Genomic DNA, 26,955 nt, shown 5'->3' with positions numbered 1-26,955 from the left:
CGGCACACCTTATCAGACTTTTTCTTATAATTACAGTACTGTATAAATCATAGATTTCTCAGAATCTGCGGACTTTACAAAGCCCTTAAAAACTCTCCTGGAGTTTTTTTTATCTCACTGTTTACCCGAAACAGTAGCCGCTGCTACACAGAGCAGTCTTTGAAGCCCTCCCAGGGCTTATGTCGCTGTTAACTCAGAACAGCCTTATTATTGTTTTCGCAATTAAACTTATCGAAGTCTAAAAATTAATTACAGGTCCCTTTAAAGGAATCGATCTCTAAATAAATCACGGCAAGAGAAAAATAGATATAAATTTAGCTCACCGAGACGTATTATGATCGATTCCGGACGAGCACCCAAGCTGTTAGGAATGTAGATTGTCAAGGGGTACTTTTAGACCATTGATAACTCTGCATAAGGTGTACCTTACAATCCCCACAGGCCTGTGAAATTAGCCCAATGATAAAAAAGCAATGACAAAGTCTCGCCGAGCAAATTTAAAAGTTTATTCTGCCTCAATGAATATAAAGGGGGCTTTCAGAAAGCACAGCCCCCTGAACATTATCCAATATTATCCAATCAGATACAAAGACATTTTATGACAAACCCGAAAATCAGCAAAAGCGTTCATTTCTGAGAAATCACGTGCTTTACAAGAAATGTGAAGTAACTTATGGGAAACGAATCTAGAAGGAAAGATAACAAGAACAATGAATAGTACATGCAGCTGTCTGTAAAATAGAGTACAGGATAAAACACAAAATGGAAACTGAATATTGTAAAATGGATGTGGTTAAGCTAAATATGCCTTCACAAACCATGGTAGCATATGGGCCCACCCTGTACGTTTTGGTATGTGGCTTGTTGCAAAGAATGGGTACTCTTAAAAAAAGCATAAAAAAGGCTACTCTTTTTTTATGCTATTCACTGGTCCCCAGGGAGTGGTCAAGAGATGGAGCTCTATCACTAGTACGCTGCCATGGTTTGGCATCAGGAAAGGAAAATTCCGTTAAGTATTTGATACAATTTTCCGTTATGAAAGAAGTTGCCAGAAGTTGGAGGACTATGACATGCAAAAAAAGGAGGTTCCACTAGGGAACTGACTCTCCTGTAGCGGTCAAATTTTTGTAGCAAGTTTAAAGGCATATTAAACGTGAAAGAAAATGCAAGTAAGCATTCAAAGCTGAAGTTTATTACTTGTAAATAAAGCCTTCCTTTCCACTTTCATTGTATACCTTTATTTTAGACCCACTGATGGGGGAAGAGACTAGCAAGGTGCTGCCAGTTCCTATTCAGGGCACACATCCCTCAGCACATCTTCACATTTTCTTAGGAAATAGTTATCACTGGCTCTTTCAGATACTAAACATACAATGTTTAATTGCCATAATCCCTTCTATTTATATATAAAGATCATGGCACTGTATTTAACCACTTCAGTCCCGAAAGGCAAGTAAAAGACATTCTAGCAATTGCACCTTTTATATAAAGAACCCACCCCATTAATATACATTTTTTTTCCTTCATCAACACATTTGGATGATAATGCTGTGCTAAATACCCTCTTCAATAGGAAACAGGAGGCTAGGCAGGGAAGCACCTATATGGCAAAATGAGCTAATCAGGGCTACTCGTTCATCCTGCAGACCTAATAATGGTTGGTATAGATTCATGAGCCATGGAGCAATCAAAATGAACAATGGCCTTCAAATTGATGGATATGGCCATAGTCCAGCACCTCTATGCATGTCTGTGGCTGCAACATGAAGAAAATTATCTTATACAAGCTGCAATAATTACTGCTGGTGATTGTGCCACTGCTGATGCTTCTAATAGATGTGGAACAAGCAGGATTCACTCCTGTATAGAAATTTATATCCTAGTGCTCTTTTATTTCATTTTTTCCGACCCCTTGTCAGTAGAGGTGTTGCTACTGGCAACAACCATTGTGGTAACCTTTAAATCAATGATACAAACATGCTGCAATGGGGGGGGGGGGGGTTCTTATGACAATATCAATTGGTTCTCTCAATATGTTGGATGTTTAACATGCATTCCAGATACTGAATTTTTTTTAGACATGCAGACAGCAACTAGATGGTTAGTCTACATGTTTGTATATTCAACACCGACTTAAAGTAGGTGTAAACCATGAAATGTGAGCTGGACACGTATATCTGCAGTGTTTTCTTACCTCTCTGTGTCCCATGGCTTTCTCCTGCTCCGTTCTTCTGTTATCAGCCTGATAACTTCTGACAAACTCTCTGACATATGAGATAAAAGCAGGGAGGTTGCTATAAATAGATTAGCAGGCAGCTTGCCGTATCATAGAACACCTCTGAGAGTCTATGCCTATGTGGAGAGGGGGTCTGTGTGCCTTTCCTCCAATCAGCTGTCTTGGCTGTGTGCCCAGAGTTCACACTTCTTGTTAAACAGGACGAGAAAATCACAATCTAAAATTTCTAAACAGTATATAAAGTTGAAGACAGCACATATGCATGTAAAACTTAAGTAGGGAGATTTGTTTCAACCCTGTTTATCATCTGAGGCTGTTCACTTCACTGGGTATATGTAAGGGTTTACATCCACTTTAAGGTTCAAGAGAAAATAACAAAAAAATAATTTAACCTCAAAAAATTATTTTAAGGTATACACAATGATCATCATTGAAAAAGAGGAACCATATTAAAAAAAGTCTAAATTCTGTTGAAGAGAAAAGGCTCTACAGAGCAGGATGGCACAAAGAGCTCTTTATAGTTTAGTGAATTTTACATCCAAATATTGAATTCTACTAGTCACAATCCATCCTGTGCTCAGAACTTGCATACTTTTGCTAATAGATAAAATAATATCTGCAAATGCAAAATCAAATGTGTTAATGTCAGAAAGTCAAATCACAATTGAGGTTGAACCTTGGCCAGGCCAATTATATCTGCAAATATCATCTAATCTGTAAACCAATCTGCTATAGTTAGTGTTGCTGATTCTTTCTTTTTAATATAACATTTAAAAAATGCATAGATCTTCTAAAGGAGTATAATGTTGCGTGATCAAAAAAGGTAGCAAGCATTTGAGACCCTTCTTACATTAAAGCCTGCTTGTATGCCCCACAGCATTGAGCAGACAATGTAAACTGTGTCACCAAAGCAAATGCCTGTTACAAATGTTAACGAAAACATGTGAAACCTGATCTAAAAGAGGCAAAAACATTTATGTAAAATTAAGAGACTCCCAATCACCAAATAAAAAAAAGAATATCCAAAAGATATTTTATCTTTTTTATCCAGTCTCTGGTCTTCTCTACTCTCAGTGACCCATTTCAGGTGAGGAAAGTTCCCCAACATCTTAATTCTGGAGCTTGTAGCCTTAAATGCATCAATTTCATGCAAATTCGTTAGACCAATAAAGTTTTAGAATTTTGAAGGTTACCTTGCTATAACTTCCATGGTCTGAATAATCATCTCATTGATAAACAGCAAACATCGTAATACACTGTAATGATGATGTGAAAAAAAATGAAAAAATAAAGCCAGAATAAAAAGGCAAAGTCAAACATGGTGAAAAATATTATAGGAGCATATTAGGCAAGCTGCCTGTGGAGCTGATTTTGGATGATTTGCCTATGTCTAACGATCACTCTCATTCTTACAACTTCATATTGCATTGATGAGAACACCCTTTTTAAGCCATGCTAAGATATTTGGCAGTAATACGTTTAGTAAATCTTTGGAATACCATTAAACAAGTAACAACAGAACTAAATATTGCATGCATGTTTTTAAATATTTTCAGTATTGATGTAGGCCTGTTAAAAATCCAAATACTGTAAATGCATACATGGTTTAACATTGTCGCTAACCCCCCCCCCCCCTTTCATCTTTTAAATTCACATGACAAATGTCTTGCCTATACCGGACCCGGTCTATACCAAATATGAGAACTCTCTACTATACATTATTTCTTTTACAGGTCAGCTGTATGTTATGGACTACGCTCCTCGACAAAATAAGTCAGGTAATGGATCTTTCTATTTCTGACTTACTGGCTTAAGCATTGGCATCAGAATCACCACATGCTCTATGGATACCATTTGTATAAATTCATTGCTATGCAAAAGCTTTTCATGTTGCATTCTACAGTGTAGATCTTTGTAGGTCTACATACACATCAGGACACCATCATACAACAGCATACAGCAGCAATAAACTGAAACGTTTATGAAATCATCATAAAGCTTGATATGTGGATTTTTATTATGTGTCAAAAATATGTGTAAAACAAAATATCATATGCTTATATTTACATACTGTATACACCTGTTGACATCAAGTTTAGGCCAACTGAACGTTCGCCTTATTTTTGCCTTAATTTCCACAAAAAAATAGAATGCTAGAAAATTCAGACTAGGGCTAACTTAGTCAGATGGCATTAAAACTGCCAATACAATTTTGGGCAGTGGCAGCAAGTTGGGACACCTCAACAGACAACACACAGACATTGGGATAAAATACAAAAACTATGCAGTCAGTGTTTCTTGCAGGCTTTGTATCCAGGATCCTAGCCTTGCAACACTAAAGTGCTAACCACTGCCCTTAAAATATCATCATATAACAGAAAAAAAGGTTTTCAACGTAAGTGTATGTAAACTCTAACACTGAACTTCTCTTATTTGCTTCCTTTCATTCTGTACCATTGAAAGCGTCCTTTTCATCTGTTAACCATATCATTGAAAGCATTCTGTTATATCTGTTGGATAAGTGGAAAAAACTGTTGATCATGTCAGAAATTAAGAGCTATCCTGTGCACAGTTCCTGTGTTATCTCAAGGGGTGTAATTAGCCCTCCCTGTTGATATCTTGGACTACATAACAATATGTCCCTATTTTGTGGGGTTGAGAATTCAGATCAGTTTAGTAAAAAAAAAAATAAAGCTGGAAGGGCTGACTTCATTATGTACACAGAAATGGTACATGTTGTCAGCATAAAGCAAGGAAATTGCTTTATGCTGACAAAGAGCTGCGTGCATTTCTGGCAGATCAACAGGTATTTTTCTGCACTTGTAGGGTCTTTAGAGGGATAAAACGTGGGCAAAAATGCATGTATGGCAGGAATGTAATATATATATATATATATATACATTTTTTTTTGCCCTAACATACACGTTAAAAAAATTATCAATCTAGGACCAAACATAATATCATTACTCATTATCTGCCTGAGTCCATGCTTCCAAAAAATTCCCATAATCCATGCTCTAAATGGTTTAGTTTAATGTATTCTCCCTAATTACAAGGGCAGTGGTGGCACATTGGTGAAGAAGTAGAGGCCTAGTGGTCTCAATGAGCTGAGCAGCAATCCTTTGTGTGGAGTGGACATCTTGTTGTGCCCTAAGAAGTGCTGCAAAAAAAAAATTTCATGTTGATGCTGCTGGGTGTCCCCCATCCTGAGGGGGAAGTACTTTAGCATAAACATTACTACTATGAAGCTGCAGAGAAGGAATCACTGTCACTGGCCATTAAATAGGAGTTATTGGCCTAAGAGAAAATGTGGCTGTTCTTGCCACAGATCTTTATGTATATTAAGCCTGTTGCACCCATTGAAAAAATATCATGCATCCACTTTTAAGAACAGACATATCACTAAAAAAAAGCAGTAAATGGAACTTAAAGAGGAACTTAGGTCTCCCCCAAAAAATTAAAAGTCAGCAGCTACAAATACTGTAGCTGCTGACTTCTAATAAAGGAAAACGTACCCGTCCAGAGATCCAGCGCCATCCTTACCCAGGCCAATTCTTTGCTGGTCTTCGAGTCCCCAGTACCCCCATGTTTACTAAGGGAAGCCAGTTGTGACTCCTTGAGCCTTCACAGCCAGCTTTCACCTGGACAAGCATGAGCCGCGCTGCAGTTTGTGAATGGTCACGCAGCCTTTTGGGACCTGTGAAATGTCCCAAAAGGCTGCAGGGAAAACAAAGGGGTGAACTTCGCTCCGATAGCCTGTGCAGTCCAAGCGGAAGTGGGAGCGGGTACCTGTAAAAACTAGGTACCCCCCCCTAAAATTTAAATGTCCAAAAGTGGTAGAAGAGGGAAGGAGGAGGCAGAAAAGTGGAACTTCCCCTTTTGGGTGAGGTTCTGCTGTAAATTACCCCCCTTCATGAGGCCCTCTGAGAGAATGGATGCAAAGCTGATATCTACAATCTGGAGAGGAGCTGGGCTTGAATAGCAAAGAGACCAAATCCTTGTGAGGTCCTATCCATTACAAAGGAAGCAGACTTTTTCCGACTGCTGTAACCCTGTAGCATGCGGTACCCATCTGTTGCACTGCTATTGATGTGTGTTTGTGAGTAGCATGTTAATTTGTATTGTAAAAGATCTTGCTGTGCTGTACTACTTGTAGGAGAACTCTCTTTCTTTCTTTTCTATTGGTTGATCACCTGATTTCTCTCATGACCCAGCACTTGGCCCAAAATCGCTGGTTGTGCAAACAATCATTTGTAGCTATTCACACATGTCTGTGATTTCACCTGCAGGAATCTGCAGATTCTTACCGCTAGAACTTTCAGTGTGTACTAAATGCCTGAGGGAATGCACCATTTCCAGTGACCTGCACATTTCTGGATAAATGCAGATCAATAGTTTTCTATGAGCCTCTTTCACTCTGCAGCACACATGAATGCATACAAATGCAAAGCATTTTTATGTGCAGTATGGTGTGAAAGGTGTATGGTGTATTTATGGTCAGAATTTTAAATCATATATTAAAGTAGTTGTAAAGGCAGAAGGTTTTTTATCTTATAAAAAGCCTTCTGTGTGCAGCAGCCCCCCTCAGCCCCCCCTAATACTTATCTGAGGTCCATCTAGATCTAGCGATGCTGCAGGAGTGTCTCGGCTGCCCGGGACTCCCCTCCTCATTGGCTGAGACAACAGTGCGGTATCATTGGCTCCCGCTGCTGTGGGTAAAAGTGATCCCTCCACCAACACAAGAAATGGCCTCTCACCTCAGCAACAGGACCCTTTCCTTATAGAGGGTCAAATGCGCTTTCCCTTATGGGTCATATAAAGCAGGTAAGCAGCAGATCCAGATCAGTCAGCAGCGGTAATGGATAAGCAATATGCAGAGTCAATCAATCCCCAAGCGTAAGTGCCATGTAAATATAAAAGGGGTAGACCATAGTGGTCTCAGTAATAAACTTTAATGAGGTAAAATACAAGGTAAAGCATGAGTAGGTAAACATACGAGATGGTCGCTGGTGACGTCACAATGCTCTCTTCCTTCTGAACGCGTTGCGTCCCAGTGGGCGGGGACTTCATCAGCGTACATCTGGCACTGGATGAGTGCCTTGTTTGTAAATTTTTTACCTTGTATTTTACCTCATTAAAGTTTATTACGGAGAGCACTATGGTCTACCCCTTTTATATTTACATGGCACTTACGCTTAGGGATTGATTGACTCTGCATATTGCTTATCCATTACCACTGCTGACTGATCTGGATCTGCTGCTTACCTGCTTTATATGACCCATAAGGGAAAGCGCATTTGACCCTCTATAACCAAAGGGTCCTGTTGCTGAGGTGAGAGGCCATTTCTTGTGTTGGTGGAGGGATCACTTTTACCCACGAAGTTTCCAGCATGATGTCACAACACTTATGATTGCTTGAATTTTATGGACTATTTCTTTCATCAGGTAAGTATAACATGTTTGTTATTTTCAACTAAAAAAACACAAGACTTTAGTATCACTTTAATTTCCAAATTTTATTTCTGTTTTTTCTAGCCTACTAATATTAATCTGAAGAATCTTGAAGTTTAACCCCCCCCCCCCCCAGGGTGGGGGTGCATCACACACAGCTCCCTTTTTTCTGTATTTCTAAAAACTTTATTTGAAGTGTATAAAAGTACACTTCATTCATGTCACTGTACAGCAACGCGACACGCTGCACTGCTGTACAGTGACATGCGACCCAGTACATGTCTGCATTTTATCACATCTCACTGCATCTCTGGACTGCCTTGCAATGTGAATGGGACACACAGAAAACATTTTTTTCTGTGTGTTCTTGAAGTGACTGCTGTGTTAAAATCGTGTTGTGAATACATCGTTAAGCCTTTACTTAGCAGCTGTGCTATCTATGCAAATAATAGTGTTTTCAATGTGCCCAGCTCTTATTTTACCTGAATAAAGTAAATGTATACCCTAATACTGAGTCCAGTGTTATTATGTGTATACACCCTAGTGCACATTCATATCACATATAACAAATTGCAAACATTTAAGTTCACAGAAAGTTGGCTCCTAACTCCTATCAACAAGAAGCACTGTGGAAGTGAACTTTTAAAGGAATTTATTCATATGGACACTGCTTATTGTGGATTGTTTAATGAATGAATGTTTGCAATTTCTTATATGTGATATGAATGTGCACTAGGGTGCATACACACAAAAACACGGGGCAAAAGATTAAGTTATATACAGTGTATTTTTTAAATTCAGATAAAAGAAGTGCTGGACACACTGAAAATAGAAAAGAAAATTAAAGCACTCATGAAAAGCAAAGTAGCCCTATAGCTGCATAGTAGGCGCCGTTTAGTTTCAAACCTTACCTGTAATTGCCTGTATGATTCTGAATGCAAAACCCTTGAAATAGAATGTATTGTACTTGTATAGTTTCTTTTGCATCCAAGAATCTGATGCCTAGTTCTTGAATGACCTAGCCCTAGGCATGAACACTGTCACGCGGGAAGTGGAGGGGGTTGGGGAGCTATAAAAAAAATGCAGACTTTTTAGAAATTCAGGGCCTGCAGTGACACAGACAAGAACTCTTATGGTAAGTTGAGACATCAGGGGATACCTACTATTCAGGTACAGGCTTAATTTGCTTTAAATGAGCAATTTTGTTTTAAAGAACAGGGTGGCTTCATCTCCTTTTTCTTATTCTTTTCTCTGCTCTCCCATGATTAAATCTTTACAATGCTAGACTGGTGGGATCATACAATATAAGAGGTTTTCTAGCTATACAGTGCAGGGTTCACCAGAAGTGACGGCACAAACAGCTTTGAAATACTAATGCTAGGTTAAAAAAAGATAATGTTAAGGTTTTAAACATAATCCCTTGTGATAGCATGGGCCATGGCAGAACCTTTTTATGTAGAGATCTGGGGGTTTATAAGACCCAGATCTCTCCTCAGCACTCCAAAGCAGCCGATCAAACCAAGATCGGTTTGACCGGCTGCTTTACAAGCTGTCTCGCTTCCGGTTTCTAATGTCATGGGGGGGGGGAGAACAACGGAAGTTCCTCTCACTCTGTCTAGGGCAAAGAAACAAAATTTAAAAAAAAGAAGATAAGTTTATATATTAATGTTTAGCAAAATAAAAATAAACACACTTTAACAAATTTTGTTAATTTTTTTTTTTTACCTGCTAGTTTGCTTTAACTGACATCATATCAGATCGAAGCTCATCCCTGCTTATATACAAATGTAAAAATATACTTTGCATCTCTCAATCTTGCGTCTGAACTGTGTATATATAGATACTGTCATATGAGTCGTTTTGTCATATGAGTTGTATTTACACAGAAACTGAGAGCTATCATTATCATAGCTGTGAACTGACGTCAAGTGGAAGGAAAGGGGGCATCATCAGGGAAGAAGAGCAGGATGTGCTACACATGCCCAGTGTACTTTGGTGACCTTTTTTTGGCCATGTATATCACATCTAGTGACCACAAATGGTTAAAATGACCAACTGAACAAAATTTTATTCGTCACTCTCTAGAACATTATGGGATGTAGTAAAACACAACGTTACTGCTGGAAAATGATCTGTAATAACACTGTACAATGGTTATCTTGCAGGATACATGCAAGCTATGTGTAAGTTATGCAAGATAGCAGGCATCATGTAATAGTTGACTAGATGGAATATCTACTGTATATGCATTACATCCCTTCAATGCTAATGTCAACATTTTCAAATAATCTACAAGGGCTTGCTTGCTGAAACAAAATGAATAAACTGTTGACACATAATTGTTTTTTTAACACATCTCTGTACTCCTAATTGTAACCTGTTAAGCTAAAGGGTTTAATCCACTCAGAAGTAATTTTTTACTTTAAGTTAAAGGGTTTGTTAACCCATATGACTCAAACACTGCCAAAAAAAGAAAAACAAGCATTGTGAATACCTATTTAGAGCTGTCTTCCGGCTGCTCACATGACTTGCTGCCTCTGTACAGCTCCGATGGATGGCTTCTGCAGGAGGGGCAGTGATCTCCCTCTGACATCAGCCGGGGAGATCACATGGCCCCTCAGCCCCTCCTGCAATAGTCCTGGAAACCGGCGGAGAGTCACATGACCGGCTGAAGACAGCGCTAAATCAGTATTTACAACGCTCGATTTTATAAAAGAATAATGCAGTGGGCTATGCCAGGATAGCATAGAGGGGCTGGCAGTGAGCATGTAACATTTTTAGTTTGCTAATAACGGCAGGGGGTGGGGGCGGAGACGGAGACACACAGACACAAGCTGACAGGCCGCAAGGAGGGAGTGAGGGGGAGAGAGGAGAGCAGAGAGGACAGCTGCTTATGATGGAGGGACGCACTCTGACCATGGTGGTCAGGGCTCAGTAGCCCTGATTTTCGTGGTCAGTATAGAGAGGGGATACAGGAAGTGGCAGGTTCAGGGAGGTTTTCTTTACAGTTTAGAGGGGGGCATATTACACAGCACAAGCACTGCACTGTTTAATCTGCTTTAAGGGACCAGGAAATCTATTATTTTTTTTTTTTTTTTTTTTTTTTTTTTTTGGGTTAACAAACACTTTAAGTCTGTTGGGCTGAGTCATATCTCTTAGGGACTCCAGCTGTGATATTATCTTGCCCTAGTTTCTTTCATTGAATCCACCCACTTAGAAATGCTCTATGTCATTGCAATTTTGTGTGCTCTTGCTTTTTTTTTTTTTGCTTTTTTACTTTCTTTCTTTCATTCTTCATAGTATAGCTTTATAGCTTTAAAAATAGTAATGTCAATTTTGTGCAGTCCTGAAATTTGAAGTACAGAAGAATATATTGATAATAGAGTTTCTATGAGAAATAACACATAGTTTGGGGATTTAACTCTCTAGCATATATCCCATGAACTGCCAGTGTTTGGTGGCTTGATTCTTTAAATGGAATATGAATATTCATGTACAACTGATAAAAATGTTGTTTGGAAAGCAACATATAGTATTGTTGTAATCAGTTGTACATAAACAGAACGCTTTATTAACACATTAGCCATTTCTCATCAAGCTACAATAGCTTTTAGGGAACTGTAATGTGTGCCCTGAAAGTATGTATTCAGGGCCATAAACTAATAGATGTGTATGGATAATTTTTGGAGAATAAGGATATCGTTTTGTGTCCCTTTTAAAGATGACTTTAGGCAGATGTAAAAAGTATATTTTTAAAAGGAACTAAAGCAAAAGCCTGAATTTGTATTGACATCAGTTTGCACAATTCTCTGTACAGCAAAAGCCAGACTGTGAGAGGGAGGGTCAGCACAGGGAGCCAGTCATGTGTTTTGCAGCGCTAATGTGCTGATTGTGAACTTGCTGACAGGAGGACAGTAGTGCACAGAGAGATGCAGTCATCATTCTGCTTTTTCATCATTTTGCTTTTTTCCTTCCTTTAGTCTAATGCCGCGTACACACGAGCGGACTTTACGGCAGACTTTGCCCGGCGGACTTTTCGACGGACTTTACGACAGACTTTCTGAATGAACGGACTTGCCTACACACAATCAACCAAAGTCCGTCCGTGATGACGTACGACCGGACTAAAATAAGGAAGTTCATAGCCAGTAGCCAATAGCTGCCCTAGCGTGGCTTTTTGTCCGTCGAACTAGCATACAGACGAGCAGACTTTTCGACCGGACTCGAGTCCGTCGGATAGATTTGAAACATGTTTCAAATCTAAGTCCGTCCAACTTTTGAGAAAACAAAGTCCACTGGAGCCCACACACGATCGAATTGTCTGACGAAATCCCGTCCGCTGGGCAAAGTCTGCCGTAAAGTCCGCTCGTGTGTACGCGGCATTAGGCTTTGTGGCAGGTTGAGGACTTAATTGCATAACCCAACTGCAATAGCGTAAATTCAAAGCACCAGGCAGGCTGTGTTGTCTGGTAGTACTGAGTAAACCTCAGAAATTAATACACAGAAACAGGAATCCTTTGGTAGGTAAAACAACTATCATGTTTGTATTTCAACTTTGTTGCCTAGAGCTGTTTGTCTGAATTCAGCACACTTATTGTTCTGAGTGTCCAGACCAAACCAAAAAAGAACATTCCCATGGGACTTTTATGAGTGGTGCTGAATAAAATGATCCAACTAATGTTGGATGCCAATTGCAAAGAGCGCTTGGTGTGTTCTGGCGGGGGCAGTCCCCCTGTCCATCCACAATAGCTCAGTGGTTGAGATCGCGGTACTAACTTTGCATAGTTAGTATAGCAGCTCTGATCGGAGCTGACAGTTTTTTTTCGTTCAACCCCCTGGGTTGAAGGGAAAAAAACAAATAGTATGTACCAGGCTTAAGAAGCAAGAAGCTATGATAAGATTCCATCACCAAAGAAAGATCCAAGTTAAGTAGCTATTTAGTTTACCTGTTACATGCATATTGTACATGCTGATTTGCTAGGAAGATAGTCAGCTTGTGCATGTTGCAGGCATATCTCGCTATACTTTGCATGCTATGAATTGTGTTTTTTGCAGTTGTATGTGCAGATTTTCTGTTTAGTAAAAGTATTAATAAACTATAGAGGCTCAAGCTTCCTTGGCTTTTACCACAACAACCTTTAATAGACACAAAGCAAAACAGAGACAGACACTAACAATTTGTCGCACTGCCATTCAGCTTATCCTCTGCACCCAGAATATTCATAAATGGTACTTGCACCCCTGCTCGTCCTCTTGAAAACTGAGAGCATCCAGCTTACTGGGTTTCTAGATGACCATATTATCTGCAAACGTCCAAAGGGCTATCCAGATTCTTCAGACTTACCTTCTGCCAAACAAGCTTCTCTCGCTAAAGTCTCATGCTTGGACCTTAAAATTGGCCTGGAACAAACACTATCCATCCATAGACTTCCCTATGCTTTCCTCCAGCCCAGCAGGGGACTCCCTAGCTTGGTGGATTACCAGTCCAGCATTACATAGATACATTGTTAAATAGTTAGAAATGGGAAAGTCCTCTTTCCCACCTTCATGGAAGGAGATAACAGATAGCCAGCCTCACAGGCTGGGAAGGAATGTGTCAGTTTCTCAAAGTCCAGGGAACATGGTCACCCAGGGAAGCCAAGCTTCCTATCAAGATCTTAGAATTTAGAAAAAATAGTCAATAAAATTGACTGCACCACTGGACCCCCAACCTCTGGTATTCACATCTTAGGAGTGGACAATTGGAAGGAGAATTTTCACAGCTGTCCTCACCTGGACAAAGGGGAATGGTCCCTCCATCCCAATATCTTTAATATCTGTGCTGCTATGGCTATTTCATTGATTTTTATAGCATATATATGGAACAACATTTTAAGTCCATGTATTGTTTAGAAGAATTTTAATTTTCTTTTATTTATGTGCTAACAAACCTGTCGGACTGCTACGTGAGCTCAGGACAGGAAATTATGCTACGGGAAGTAGGGATAGGAAGGAGGACTTGAACAAGCCATGTGGTGAGGGACAAAGGGACAGTTCTGCTGGAGGACTTGACAATGACACAACAACAACGAAGGTCTGTGCCAGAAGAAACTATGACACTTTTGCTTGGTTTCCTGCAATTGCTAGTTCAGAAGAGCCTGGGATCCTGGTTGCCTATGGAGACCGTGAAACCACTATAACCTGAGCTAAGTAACTTTTTAGTGTATTCTTATTGTATACAGATTATTATTCGTGCTTATTTGCTAGGAATGTGTTGTATGTATATCTGTCAGTCTTGTATTGTTTACCTATAGTTGTAAGTGTCTTGTATGTGCACCATTAGTTTAGTAAAAGCACATTAATACACAATAGAGTGTAGGCAGATTTATGTAGGATATTCTATGTGCAGTATACAGTGGAGATAAAAAGTCTACACACCCCTGTTAGAAAGTCAGGTTTCTGTGATGTAAAAAAATGAGACAAAGGTAGATAATTTCAGAACTTTTTCCACCTTGTATGTGACTTATAAACTTTACAACTCAACACAAACAAACTGAAATCTTTTAGGGGGAGGGAAGTAAAAATAAAAAAATAAAATTATGTGGTGGCATAAGTGTGCACACTCTCTTATAACTGGGGATGTGGCTGTGTTCAGAATTAAGCAATCACATTCAAACTCATGTTAAATAGGAGTCATTACACACCTGCCATCATTTAAAGTGCCCCTGATTAACCCCCAAATACAGTTCCAAATAAAGTTCAGCTGTTCTAGTAGGTCTTTCCTGACCTTTTCTTAGTCGCATCCTACAGCAAAAGCCATGGTCCGCAGAGAGCTTCCAAAGCATCACAGGGATCTCATTTGTTAAAATGTATCAGTCAGGAGAAGGGTACAAAAGAATTTCCAAGGCATATACCATGGAACACAGTGATTACACAACAGAGACATTACCAAGAACTGAACGTTCCTCCAAAATTGATAAAAAGACACATGAAGAAAACTAGTCAGGGAGGCTGCCAAGAGGCCCACAGCAACATTAACTGCTTGCCGACTAGCCGGTGTTATTATATATATAATGATGGCGGCAGGTAGGCACGATCCTGCGAACGGTCCTAGCTGTGCATCGATCCCTTTAAGTGGGATAGCAGGCGCCCGCTGCACTGCGGGGGTGCTGATGTGCATGGCCGGCAGTCGCGATGACCGCTGGCCACGCACGATCGTGGGCGCCAGAGCCAGAACAGGGATGTGTGTGTGTAAACACACACATCCCTGTTCTGTGAGGAGAAGGGAGGAGAGGCAGATCGTGAGTTCCTACTAGCTAGGAACAAAGATCTGTCATTTCCTCCAGTCACTCCCATCCCCCTACAGTTAGAACACACACTAGGGAACACAGTTAACCCCTTGATCGCCCCTTCCCTGCCAGTGACATTTACACAGTAATCAGTGCATTCTTATAGCACTGATTGCTGTATAATTGTCAATGGTCCCAAAAATTTGTCAAAAGTGTCCAATAAATATATATATAAAGTATAAAGTATTGGGATGCCTGGCTACACACACACATGATATTTAATGGCATCCCAGTCTTAGTCCGTAGTGTTCAATATTCAGTTGGCCCTCTCAAATGGTCCAAATCATTTGTTGGAGGGGTGATTATGGTGTGGGGTTGTTTTTCAGCAGTTGGGCTTGGCCCCTTACAGTAGTTCCAGTGAAGGGAAATCTTAAAGGCATCAGCATACAAAGACATTTTGGACAATTGCATGCTTCCAACTTTCTGGAACAGTTTGGGGATTATTAATATTATACAGGATTTATATAGCACCAACAGTTTGCGCAGTGTTTCACAACATGAGGGCAGACAGTGCAATTACAATACAATTCAATACAGGAGAAATCAGAGGGCCCTGCTCATTGGAGCTTGCAATATAGGAGACCTCCCTCGTAGACCCTTGTCCAGTGATACAAAAGGTAATAACTGTGGGGGATGAGATGATGGAGAAAATCAAAGTACAGTTGTTAGGTGTGGGCAGGATAGGCAGCATAGGCTTCTCTGAAAAGGAGGGTTTTCAGGGATCATCTAAAAGCAAACAGAGTAGGAGATAATCGGACAGATTGGGGTAGGGAGTTCTACAGGATGAGAGAGTCTCTGGAAAAGTCCTGAAGGTGAGCATGGGAGGAGGTGATGAGGGAGCTAGAGAGTAGGAGGTCTTGGGAAGAACAAAGAGAACAATTAGGTTGGTATTTTGAGATTAGATGTCAGGAACCATGAATCAGACTGAGACAGAAATGCAGTAAAAATCACACCTTTTAATGTAATGGTAAAAATGGTGCAGATCAGTAATTTGTAGTCAAAACATAAGCATAAACATGTTGACCATGCGAAGGCACGAAAGGAATGAACAAGGCAGTTTAAATAGCCAGAAGGGGCTGGCTGATGGCGGTATTGATAAGAAGGTGAGCCACTGTGGAAACAATGAGTGCTGACAATTATCCAACAGCTGAGCAGCCTGAGCACTGAGAAGAGAGCTGCTAAAAGCCCAGCCGTTACACTGGGTTAGTGATGTAGCTGGGGGCCGAGTTGTGGATGCGTGCAAAGGCATGTGTCCCTATACTTTTGGTAATATAGTATATATACATACATAAGAGTAATATGGCGCTACCTATATAAAATAAACAAACAACAGACCCATATCATTAATCTGGTGTGACATACCACTAGGTGATGAGATAAAAATGTGCAATTAATGAATGTGATAAAAAATGGTGATCAGCGACAAGCCTAAATCGCTAGAATCGCTATGCAGTAAGGAGGCGATAAGCCTAAATCGCCTATGTAGTGAAAAGATAAAAATGTGCAAATAATGAATGTGATAAAAAATAGTAACCACTACTAAACAGTGATCAGCGACAAGCCTAAATCGCTAGAATCGCCATGCAGTAACAAGCCTAAATCGCCTATGTAGTGAAATGTGCTACTGTGGTAATATATACCACTACTAATATCATAGAAAAAGCATGTGACAGAAGTGTAATACACTAACCATAAGTGATAATGGCAGTGATAAATACAAGTAACTATATCCAGAAAGAGTGATACACAAAGACATATATAAATATTCAAAATAAACAACAAAAAAAAACAAAAAGGAATCCAGTCCCGGTATATGTGAAAAATAGATGTGAGATATAAATAGATAGACCAAGTCCAAGTTGTAACATCCAAACTCCTTCAAAGACCAACAAAACAAGAGTCTTTTATAATTCTTAGATGCTTGGTGACTTTTGGTGCTCCCCCTCTTAGGTCCCCACTCACCAGCTCCAATCACCCCTACAGGGGTATCTCGCATGTAGGGAAGCCTTAGTGCCCAGATGGTGTTTCCAGCATTGACATCCAATATCCAACTTCTATGGATTGCCCAAGGATATCTCTCGTCTGGATCAGATTGGGTGCAGGTGGAATCTCCAGGGGTAAAACACCCAGCTATACTTCTTTCTCTCACCACTTTCCAGTGCAGATAGGGGTATTCATGCAAAAAAATGTGATAAGGGCTCCCATAGTGTAGTATCAAAAATTTGGAAAATGTTTTTATTTAAAATAACCAGCGGGAAAAAAAAACAAATATATAAACAGAATCTAAAAAAGTTTAAAAAATATAAATAAAAACAAGCATTCCATATGCTGAAATATCCGCAAAGAAGATCTACATCTATGGGAGAGTGATAGCTCCAGAGCCGTGGTTCCCGTTAGCGGCGTGCGTGCCAGCTACGTTCCACAGGCTTCCTAAGCCGCTATCGAACCCGGAAGTGACGTCAGTACTTGACTCTGCCTTACATACGTTTCGTTCTCAAACATCTTCTGAGGCGCCATTTTTTATCACATTCATTAGCTGCACATTTTTATCTCATCACCTAGTGGTATGTCACACTACATTAATGATATGGGTCTGTTGTTTGTTTATTTTATATAGGTAGCGCCATATTACTCTTAATTTTATTTTTATTCACACTCTAGTCTCCTTTTGGGGACCTAGCAGGGTAGGCTGCACACCTATTGCCCTTTAGACCTAAGCACAGATTTTTCATCTTATTTTATACAAGTTGCATTTTACATATCAAAAGAGTCAAAGGAAGTTATCTACAGGGGATTGTAAAATGCAGATGCATGGGGTTTTTAATGCAATTTGGTAAGAATGCAATTTGGCAGATATCTAATGATGACATGAAAAGGGACCTCAAGTATTTATTGAGTATTTGTTTATGGTAAATAGCATTTTTCGAAGTGGAACTTGTTTACCCACGTAAGGGTAGTTAAGAATGTGATTTTGCCTTAAACAATACAGGAGATCTCTGATCAAATTCAATTTGAAACTTATACCTGCAGCTGTCCGAGGCCAGGAGACATATTTTGTCACACATTAGATTAAAGGTGCTAGTAAAACCAGTCAGTAAGAAAGATGTATATAAAGAAAGAATTTGATTGCTGACACACAGTAGTATGGAAGCACAGGCCTAGAAGATAGCATACATTATTGCATGCATAGAAGCTACCTAGGTGCATATTATTTATGCTGGATGGCATAGTACCTCTATGTTTGCTATGATATGAATGACTAATGGGTAGGGATGAGCTTCGTGTTCGAGTCGAACCCATGTTCGACTCGAACATCATCTGTAAGGTCGTTCGCCGAATTGCGAATGATATGGGCCATTCGCGCCAAATTCAAGTGGCGCGTCACGGCCCATAATTCACTGCGACATCGCAGTGCATTGCTGGCTGATGATTGGCCAAGCATGCACTATGACCCGCATGCTTGACCAATCACAGCCCCATCTGTACAGAGAGCTGTAATAGGTCAAAGCCACCCTTACAATTATGGCTCAGGGTGTTTAGTACACGCCCCACACTATATAAGGCCGCCTGCATGTCGGCCCTGTGTAGTGTGTTCCGGCGTTCAGAGACAGAGAGACAGAGTAATTTCATTTAAGTTAGATAGATTAGGCAGGACAGTTAGCTGCACTTAGTGTATTGTGTATATATATATATGCATCCCAGGTGTTGTGTGTGTATACAGTGTATATATATATATATATATATATATATATATATACACACACTGTATTCAGTTTAGCTTAGTTCTTGTTATTCTCTTCCTACTGACAGGCAGGCAGGTGTTGTTACAGTATTTACAGCTACTTGAAGAAAATTGCTGGTGTTCTTCTGATCCTATTAGTACCACAGTCAGGCAGCTACAGTATTTACAGTTAGTGTAGTGCGTCCTCTGCAAAGTGTTCAGCTAAAGCTACCTGTAGAAGATTGGTGGTGTTTTTTCTGATCCTATCACTACCGCAGGCAGCTACATTATTTAAACGTTAGTGCAGTGCGTCCTCTGCACAGTGTTCAGCTAAAACCACGAGTTAGTGTAGTGCGACCTCTGCACAGTGTTCAGCTAAAGCTACAAGTTAGTGTAGTGCGACCTCTGAACAGTGTTCAGCTAAAGCTACAAGTTAGTGTAGTGTGACCTCTGCACAGTGTTCAGCTAAAGCTACCTGTAGAAGATTGGTGGTGCTTTTCTGATCCTATCACTACCGCAGGCAGCTACATTATTTAGTTAGTGTAGTGTGACCTCTGAACAGTGTTCAGCTAAAACTGCAAGTTAGTGTAGTGCGACCTCTGCACAGTGTTCAGCTAAAGCTACCTGTAGAAGATTGGTGGTGTTTTTCTGATCCTATCACTACCGCAGGCAGCTACATTATTTAAACGTTAGTGTAGTGCGTCCTCTGCACAGTGTTCAGCTAAAACCACGAGTTAGTGTAGTGCGACCTCTGCACAGTGTTCAGCTAAAGCTACAAGTTAGTGTAGTGCGACCTCTGCACAGTGTTCAGCTAAAGCTACCTGTAGAAGATTGGTGGTGCTTTTCTGATCCTATCACTACCGCAGGCAGCTACATTATTTACACTTTGGGAGTGGTGTGAAAAGAGCTGAGTAACCGAGATCTACCGGACACCCACGGCAACAGGGGATTGCGGTATACAGACGACTCATCTGGGTATATCAGTCTGGACGTTCCTTTACTCAAGCAAAGGCCGTGGCTGGGCTATAGCCATCTGCATGCTTTTGCTTGCCATCTGGTAAGCGAGTTTTTTATTATGTGGTGGCACGTAAGTTTGGATCAAGCTCACCTGGGTGTCTTGTTTTGGACTCTGTTCATGCACGCTAACATCTTGATATTTATAAGCCATTGCTGGTTTGGACCTTATATAGCGCAGCTTCTCTTTTCTATTCCATTTTTGTGTTATCCTGCAAATAAGCTGCTGCTCTTTGGACTTTGATTTTTGTAAAAATTTATCATATTATTTCTTATTAATTTTTTAAATCATTATTGTCACTTGGATCTAGCGCATTTTTTTCCTTTTATATACATTATTTACACGTTAGTGTAGTGTGAACTCTGCACAGTGTTCAGCTAAAGCTACAAGTTAGTGTAGTGCGACCTCTGCACAGTGTTCAGCTAAAGCTACAAGTTAGTGTAGTGCGACCTCTGCACAGTGTTCAGCTAAAGCTACAAGTTAGTCTAGTGCAACCTCTGCACAGTGTTCAGCTAAAGCTACAAGTTAGTGTAGTGCGACCTCTGCACAGTGTTCAGCTAAAGATACCTGTAGAAGGTTGGTGGTGTTTTCCTGATCCTATCACTACCGCAGGCAGCTACATTATTTACAAGTTAGTGTAGCGCGTCCTCTGCACAGTGTTCAGCTAAAGCTACCTGTAGAAGGTTGGTGGTGTTTTCCTGATCCTATCACTACCGCAGGCAGCTACATTATTTAAACATTAGTGTAGTGTGTCCTCTGCACAGTGTTCAGCTAAAGCTACCTGTAGAAGGTTGGTGGTGTTTTTCTGATCCTATCACTACCGCAGGCAGCTACATTATTTAAACGTTAGTGTAGTGCGTCCTCTGCACAGTGTTCAGCTAAAGCTACCTGTAGAAGGTTGGTGGTGTTTTCCTGATCCTATCACTACCGCAGGCAGCTACATTATTTAAACGTTAGTGTATTGCGTCCTCTGCACAGTGTTCAGCTAAAGCTACCTGTAGAAGGTTGGTGGTGTTTTCCTGAACCTATCACTACCGCAGGCAGCTACATTATTTAAACATTGGTTTAGTGTTTAGCTAAAGCTACAAGCTAGTGTAGTGCGACCTCGGCACAGTGTTCAGCTAAAACTACCTGTAGAAGATTGGTGGTGTTCTCATACTAATAATACTACAGGCAGGCAGTTGATTTTGCTATCTGCGGTATCAGTATATATATATATATATATATAGCCCAGCTTAGTATGTCTGGAAGGCCAACAAGGAGAGGCAGACAGTCACAAGCCAATAAAAGAGGGCAAGCAGGCTCTGTGTCTAGAGGCAACAGTGCTGGTCGTGGACACAGTGCATCCTCATTAGCACGTGGCCGTGTGACACGCTTGGACTTTTTTTTGGCAGCTGGCCGTGTTGAGCCACAACATGCGGAAGACTTGGTCAAGTGGATGACCAAGCCGTCCTCATCCTCCTCATCCTCTCTCACCCATGCTCAGGGTACTTTGTCTGGCAAAGCAGCTGCGAACCCGGCCTCTTCCCTCGGCTCAATGGAATCAGTCACTCCTTCCCTAGCCCCACCATGTGTTCCTGAGGAATCCCCCGAACTGTTTGACCACAGTGTTGGGTACATGCTCCAGGAGGATGCCCAGCGTTTTAAAGGCTCAGATGATGGTACTCAGCTAGAGGAAGGCAGTAACATGAGCCCAGACAGAGGGGGTGCCCAAGAAGGACAGCAATCTGGCAGTCATGTTGCCCCTGCTGCAGTATACTGCCAGCTTTGCTCCAGTGATAAGGAGGGAGGGGATGATGAGGTCACTGACTCCACGTGGGTGCCTGATAGGAGAGAGGAGAAGGCACATCACCAACGAGGCAGGATGCCCTTAAAGGGCAAGCTTAAGGGCAGCACACTGACTGCATCACACCGCAAAGCTCCGCATGTGCAGGGCGCTGCTGTCTCTGCGCGTTATTCCAAAAGTTCTTTGTTGTGGGCCTTTTTTGAGATGAGTGCATCAGATCGCACCGCTGCTATTTGCAACATATGTCTCAAGCTTATCTTGCGTGGCCAAAACATCTCCCGCTTGGGCACCACATGCTTTACCAGACATATGTTGACCTGCCATGCGGTTCATTGACAAGCGTAGGTAAAAGACCCACACTAAAGAACAAAGAGGACCTCTCCTTGCTCCTCATCAGCTGGGATCTCCAACCCCACTATACCTTCAGTGCTCTCTGAGACCTGCACTGAGAGGAATGAAGGTGTAGAATTAGGTGTGTCACAGCCAAGTACTTGTGGGCAATCTGATATCGGTACACCGACGTCAGATTGTACCAGGCAAATTTCCCTGCCCCAGCTGCTGCACCGCACAAAGTAGTTTGCTCCCAGCCATCCACATGCCCAGCGGTTGAATGCTAGCTTGGCAAAATTTCTAGCACTTCAACTGCTACCTTTTCAGTTGGTAGACTCTGCCCCCTTCCGTGAGTTTGTGGAATGTGCAGTTCCTCAGTGGCAGGTACCCAAATGCCACTTTTTCTCACAGAAGGCGATTCCGGCTCTCTACCGGCATTAGGAAGGCAATGTCCATGCCTCGCTGGACAGGGCAGTCAGCGGTAAGGTGCATATTACCGCTGACTCATGGTCCAACAGGCATGGACAGGGACGTTACCTAAGATTCACAGTGCATTGGGTGACTCTGCTGGCAGCTGGGAAGGATGCAGGACAAAGTGCAGTAGTGTTGGAGGTTGTTCCGCCACCATGCCTCCAAAATGCTACTACTGGTGATTCTGACACACCTCTCTCCACCCCCTCCTCTTCTTCTTCCTCCATGGCCTCTTCCTGTGCTTTGTCCTCGGAACCAGCAGGCGTTCAAGGGGCTACGCAACTATGCAGGCAAAAAGATGCCATACGGTGCTTGAGCTATTGTGCTTGGGGGACAGGAGCCACACTGGGGCAGAGGTTCTGTCAGCTCTGCAGGGGCAGGTTCAGAGGTGGTTGATGCCACACCAACTTAAGGCAGGAATGGTGGCACCAACCTCCTCTCCGCCCTCCGACGGGACAAATGACCCATGTGCCCTGTTTGGCTCACGTCCTTAACTTGGTGGTGCAGTGGTTCTTGGGCAGGTACCCGGGCTTACAGGATGTCCTGAGGCAGGTCAGGAAAATCTGTGTGCATTTCCGCCGGTCATATAATGCCAGTGCTTGGCTGGCTGACCTCCAAAAGGAATTTAACCTGCCCAAGAACCGCCTAATCTGTGACATGTCCACCAGGTGGAACTCAACGTTGGCCATGCTGCAGCGGCTGCACACACAGCAGAGGGCCATCAATGAGTACCTGTGCGGCTATGGCACCAGGACAGGATCAGGAGAACTTGTTTTTTTTCCCCACGCCAGTGGACCATGATCAGGGATGCATGCACTGTCCTGTCACCATTTGAGGAGGCCACGAGGATGGTGAGCAGCGACAGTGCATGCATCAGTGACACTGTTCCCCTTGTCCACCTGTTGGAGCACACGCTGCATGGAATAATGGACAGGGCGCTTGAGGCAGAACAGAGGCAGGAAGAGGAGGACTTCCTTAGCTCTCAAGGCCCCCTTTATCCAGACAGTGTTCCTGCGTGCCCGCCGATCACACAGAAAGAGGAGGAGGAGGAGGAAGAGGAGGATTATGTCAGCATGGAGGTGGAGCCTGGCACTCGGCATCAGCAGCAGTCTTTAAGGGATCATTTACAGTCCCAAGAAACCCATGGACTTGTACGTGGCTGGGAGGAGGTGGCTGCGGATCATGTCGTCCCTAGTGACCCAGAGGACTCCGGACCGAATGCCTCAGCAAACCTACGCTGCATGGCCTCCCTGATCCTGCAAAGCCTGCAGAAGAATCCTCGTATTTGTGGTATCAAGGAGAGGGATCAATACTGGCTGGCAACCTTCCTTGATCCGTGTTACAAGGGTAAGGTTGCGGACCTTATCTTGCTGTCGCAGAGAGAGCAGAGGATGAAACATCTTCGGGAGTCCTTGCAGAAAGGTCTGTGCAATGCGTTCCCAGAGACTGGGAGGTTACAAACTCCTGTTTCTGGACAACGTGTTGCTGAGGCTTCGGTCAGTCAAAGAAGGAGCGGTGGAGAAGGTGGCTGTCTGACCGATGCGTTCAGACAATTTTTTAGTCCGCAGCCCCAAGGTATGATCAGTTCCAGCAACCATCACCAGCGTCTGTTTTACAAGGTGCAGGAATACCTAGGGCCAAGATCTGACTTGGACACCTTTCCCACCGAAAATCCTCTGGGTTACTGGATCTTGAGGATGGATCACTGGCCAGAGCCTGCACAGTATGCAATTGAGCTACTGGCCTGTCCTGCATCCAGCGTTCTTTCAGAATGCACATTCAGTGCTGCTGGAAGTTTTGTAACCGATCACAGGGTGCGCCTGTCCACCGACTCGGTCGATCAACTGACCTTCATAAAAATGAATCAGTCTTGGATCACCACCAGCTACCAAGCACCTGATGCTGATGTAACCGAATAATTTTTTTTGAAAAGTCAGATCCCTTCAAGACTGCCTATGCTGATGCTGAGTGACTATCCTGTTATGCTGAGTGACTATCCTCTTCCTCAATGATCATGCTGATAGCTTGTAAGAATATTTTTAGTTCTGGGTGCCGCCACCAGTGGCTAAGTCCCAATTTTTCAGCCCCTGTTTAACAGGGGCGTGTAATTACAATTTTTGATGAAATACTTTGCAGCAGGGCTCGTTCCTGCGCTCCAACTAGAGTATCTGTGAGGGATTGCAGTGTTGTGGCACCAGCACCAGTGCCTAAGGCCCAATTCTTCAGCCCCTGTTTAGCAGGGGCGTGTAATTACAATTTTTGATGCAGCATTTTACAGGAGGGCTCATTCCTGCGCTCCAACTAGAGGTATCTGTGAGGGGTTGCAGTGTTGTGGCACCAGTCCCTAAGGCCCATATTTTCTGCCCCTGTTCAACAGGGACATGTAATTACAAATCTTGATCTAATATTTCACAGCAGGGCCTGTTTCTGCGCCCACCAAGAGTAACTGTGAGGACTTACAGTGTTGTGGCACCAGCACCACCACCACCAAAGGCCCAATTTTTCTGACCCTGTTCAACAGGGGCATGTAATTACAATTCTTGATCTAATATTTCACAGCAGAGCCAGTTCCTGCACCCACCAAGAGTAACTGTGAGGGCTTACAGTGTTGTGGCAACACCAACACCTAAGGCCCCAATTTCTGCAGAGTATATATGGCAGGCCCCTACTTTCAGACATCCAACTTACAAATGACTCCTACTTGCAAACGGAAGGAGACAACAGGAAGTGAGATGAAATCTACCCCTAGGAAGGGAAATCCTCTCCTGTAAGAGTTAATATGGGAAAAACGTGTCTCCTTTACACTGATGCTTTATCACCAATCCTTGTTTCACTAAAAACCCCAAATTCCTTAACTTGATGGTGCAGCGGTTCTTGGGCAGGTACCCGGGCTTACAGGATGTCCTGAGGCAGGCCAGGAAAATCTGTGTGCATTTCCGCCAGTCATATAATGCCAGTGCTCGGCCGGCTGACCTCCTAAAGGAATTTAACCTGCCCAAGAACCGCCTAATCTGTGACATGCCCACCAGGTGGAACTCAACGTTGGCCATGCTGCAGCAGCTGCACATGCAGCAGAGGGCCATCAATGAGTACCTGTGCGACTACGGCACCAGGAAAGGGTCAGAAGAGCTTGTTTTTTTCCCCACGCCAGTGGGCCATGATCAGGGATGCATGCACTGTCTTGTCGCCATTTGAGGAGGCCACGAGGATGGTGAGCAGTGACAGTGCAGGCATCAGTGACACTGTTCCCCTTGTGCACCTGTTGGAGCACATGCTGCGTGGAATAATGGACAGGGCACTTGAGGCAGAACAGATGCAGGAAGAGGAGGACTTCCTTAGCTCTCAAGGCCCCCTTTATCCAGACAGTGTTCCTGCGTGCCCGCCGATCACACAGGAAGAGGAGGAGGAAGAGGAGGATTGTGTCAGCATGGAGGTGGAGCCTGGCACTCAGCATCAGCAGCAGTCTTTAAGGGATCATTTACAGTCCCAAGAAACCCATGGACTTGTACATGGCTGGGAGGAGGTGGCTGCGGATCATGTCGTCCTTAGTGACCCAGAGGACTCCGGACCGAATGTCTCAGCAAACCTATGCTGCATGGCCTCCCTGATCCTGCAAAGCCTGCGGAAGGATCCTCGTATTCGTGGTATCAAGGAGAGGGATCAATACTGGCTGGAAACCCTCCTTGATCCACGTTACAAGGGTAAGGTTGCAGACCTTATCTTGCCGTCGCAGAGAGAGCAGAGGATGAAACATCTTCGGGAGGCCTTGCAGAATGGTCTGTGCAATGCGTTCCCAGAGACTGGGAGGTTACAAACTCCTGTTCCTGGACAACGTGTTGCTGAGGCTTCAGTCAGTCAAAGAAGGAGCGGTGGAGAAGGTGGCCGTCTGACCGATGCGTTCAGACAATTTTTTAGTCCACAGCCCCAAGGCACGATCGGTTCCAGCAACCATCGCCAGCATCTGTTTTACATGGTGCAGGAATACCTAGAGGCAAGATCTGACTTGGACACCTTTCCCACCAAAAATCCTCTGGGTTACTGGGTCTTGAGGATGGATCACTGGCCAGAGCTTGCACAGTATGCAATTGAGATACTGGCCTGTCCTGCATCCAGCGTTCTTTCAGAACGCACATTCAGTGCCACTGGAGGCTTTGTTACCAATCACAGGGTGTGCCTGTCCACCGACTCGGTCGATCGACTGACCTTCATAAAAATGAATCAGTCTTGGATCACCACCAGCTACCAAGCACCTGATGCTGATGTAACCAAATAATTTTTTTTGAAAAGTCAGATCCCTTCAAGACTGCCTATGCTGATGCTGAGTGACTATCCTGTTATGCTGAGTGACTATCCTCTTCCTCCTCAATGATCATGCTGATAGCTTGTAAGAATATTTTTGGTTCTGGTGGCTAAGGCCCCATTTTTCAGCTCCTGTTTAACAGGGGCGAGTAATTACAATTTTTGATGCAATACTTTGCAGCAGGGCTCCTTCCTGCGGTCCAACTAAAGTATCTGTGAGGGGTTGCAGTGTTGTGGCACCAGCACCAGTGCCTAAGACCCAATTTTTCAGCCCCTGTTTAGCAGGGGCGTGTAATTACAATTTTTGATGCAACATTT

The 26,955-nt window shown here is 42.7% G+C and overlaps 1 protein-coding gene across 3 annotated transcripts in view; it reads left to right on the top strand.

Moving 5' to 3' along the window:
- The window catches only part of KCNIP1 (potassium voltage-gated channel interacting protein 1), a 586,554-nt gene that overhangs the window by 82,096 nt on the left and 477,503 nt on the right, over window positions 1-26,955 (top strand). For 2 of the 3 annotated variants that reach the window (XM_073620735.1, XM_073620737.1), the window contains exon 2: window positions 3,970-4,014. The exons of the other annotated variant lie outside the window; for it this stretch is intronic. In XM_073620735.1, coding sequence (XP_073476836.1) covers window positions 3,970-4,014 — 45 coding nt within the window. The remainder of the gene's footprint in view (window positions 1-3,969; window positions 4,015-26,955) is intronic. 3 annotated transcript variants of the gene reach the window in all.

The sequence above is a fragment of the Aquarana catesbeiana genome, linkage group LG03, assembly GCF_042186555.1.
Source record: "Aquarana catesbeiana isolate 2022-GZ linkage group LG03, ASM4218655v1, whole genome shotgun sequence".
Taxonomy (NCBI): Eukaryota; Metazoa; Chordata; class Amphibia; order Anura; family Ranidae; genus Aquarana; species Aquarana catesbeiana.
This window is presented reverse-complemented; position numbering and strand designations above follow the sequence as displayed.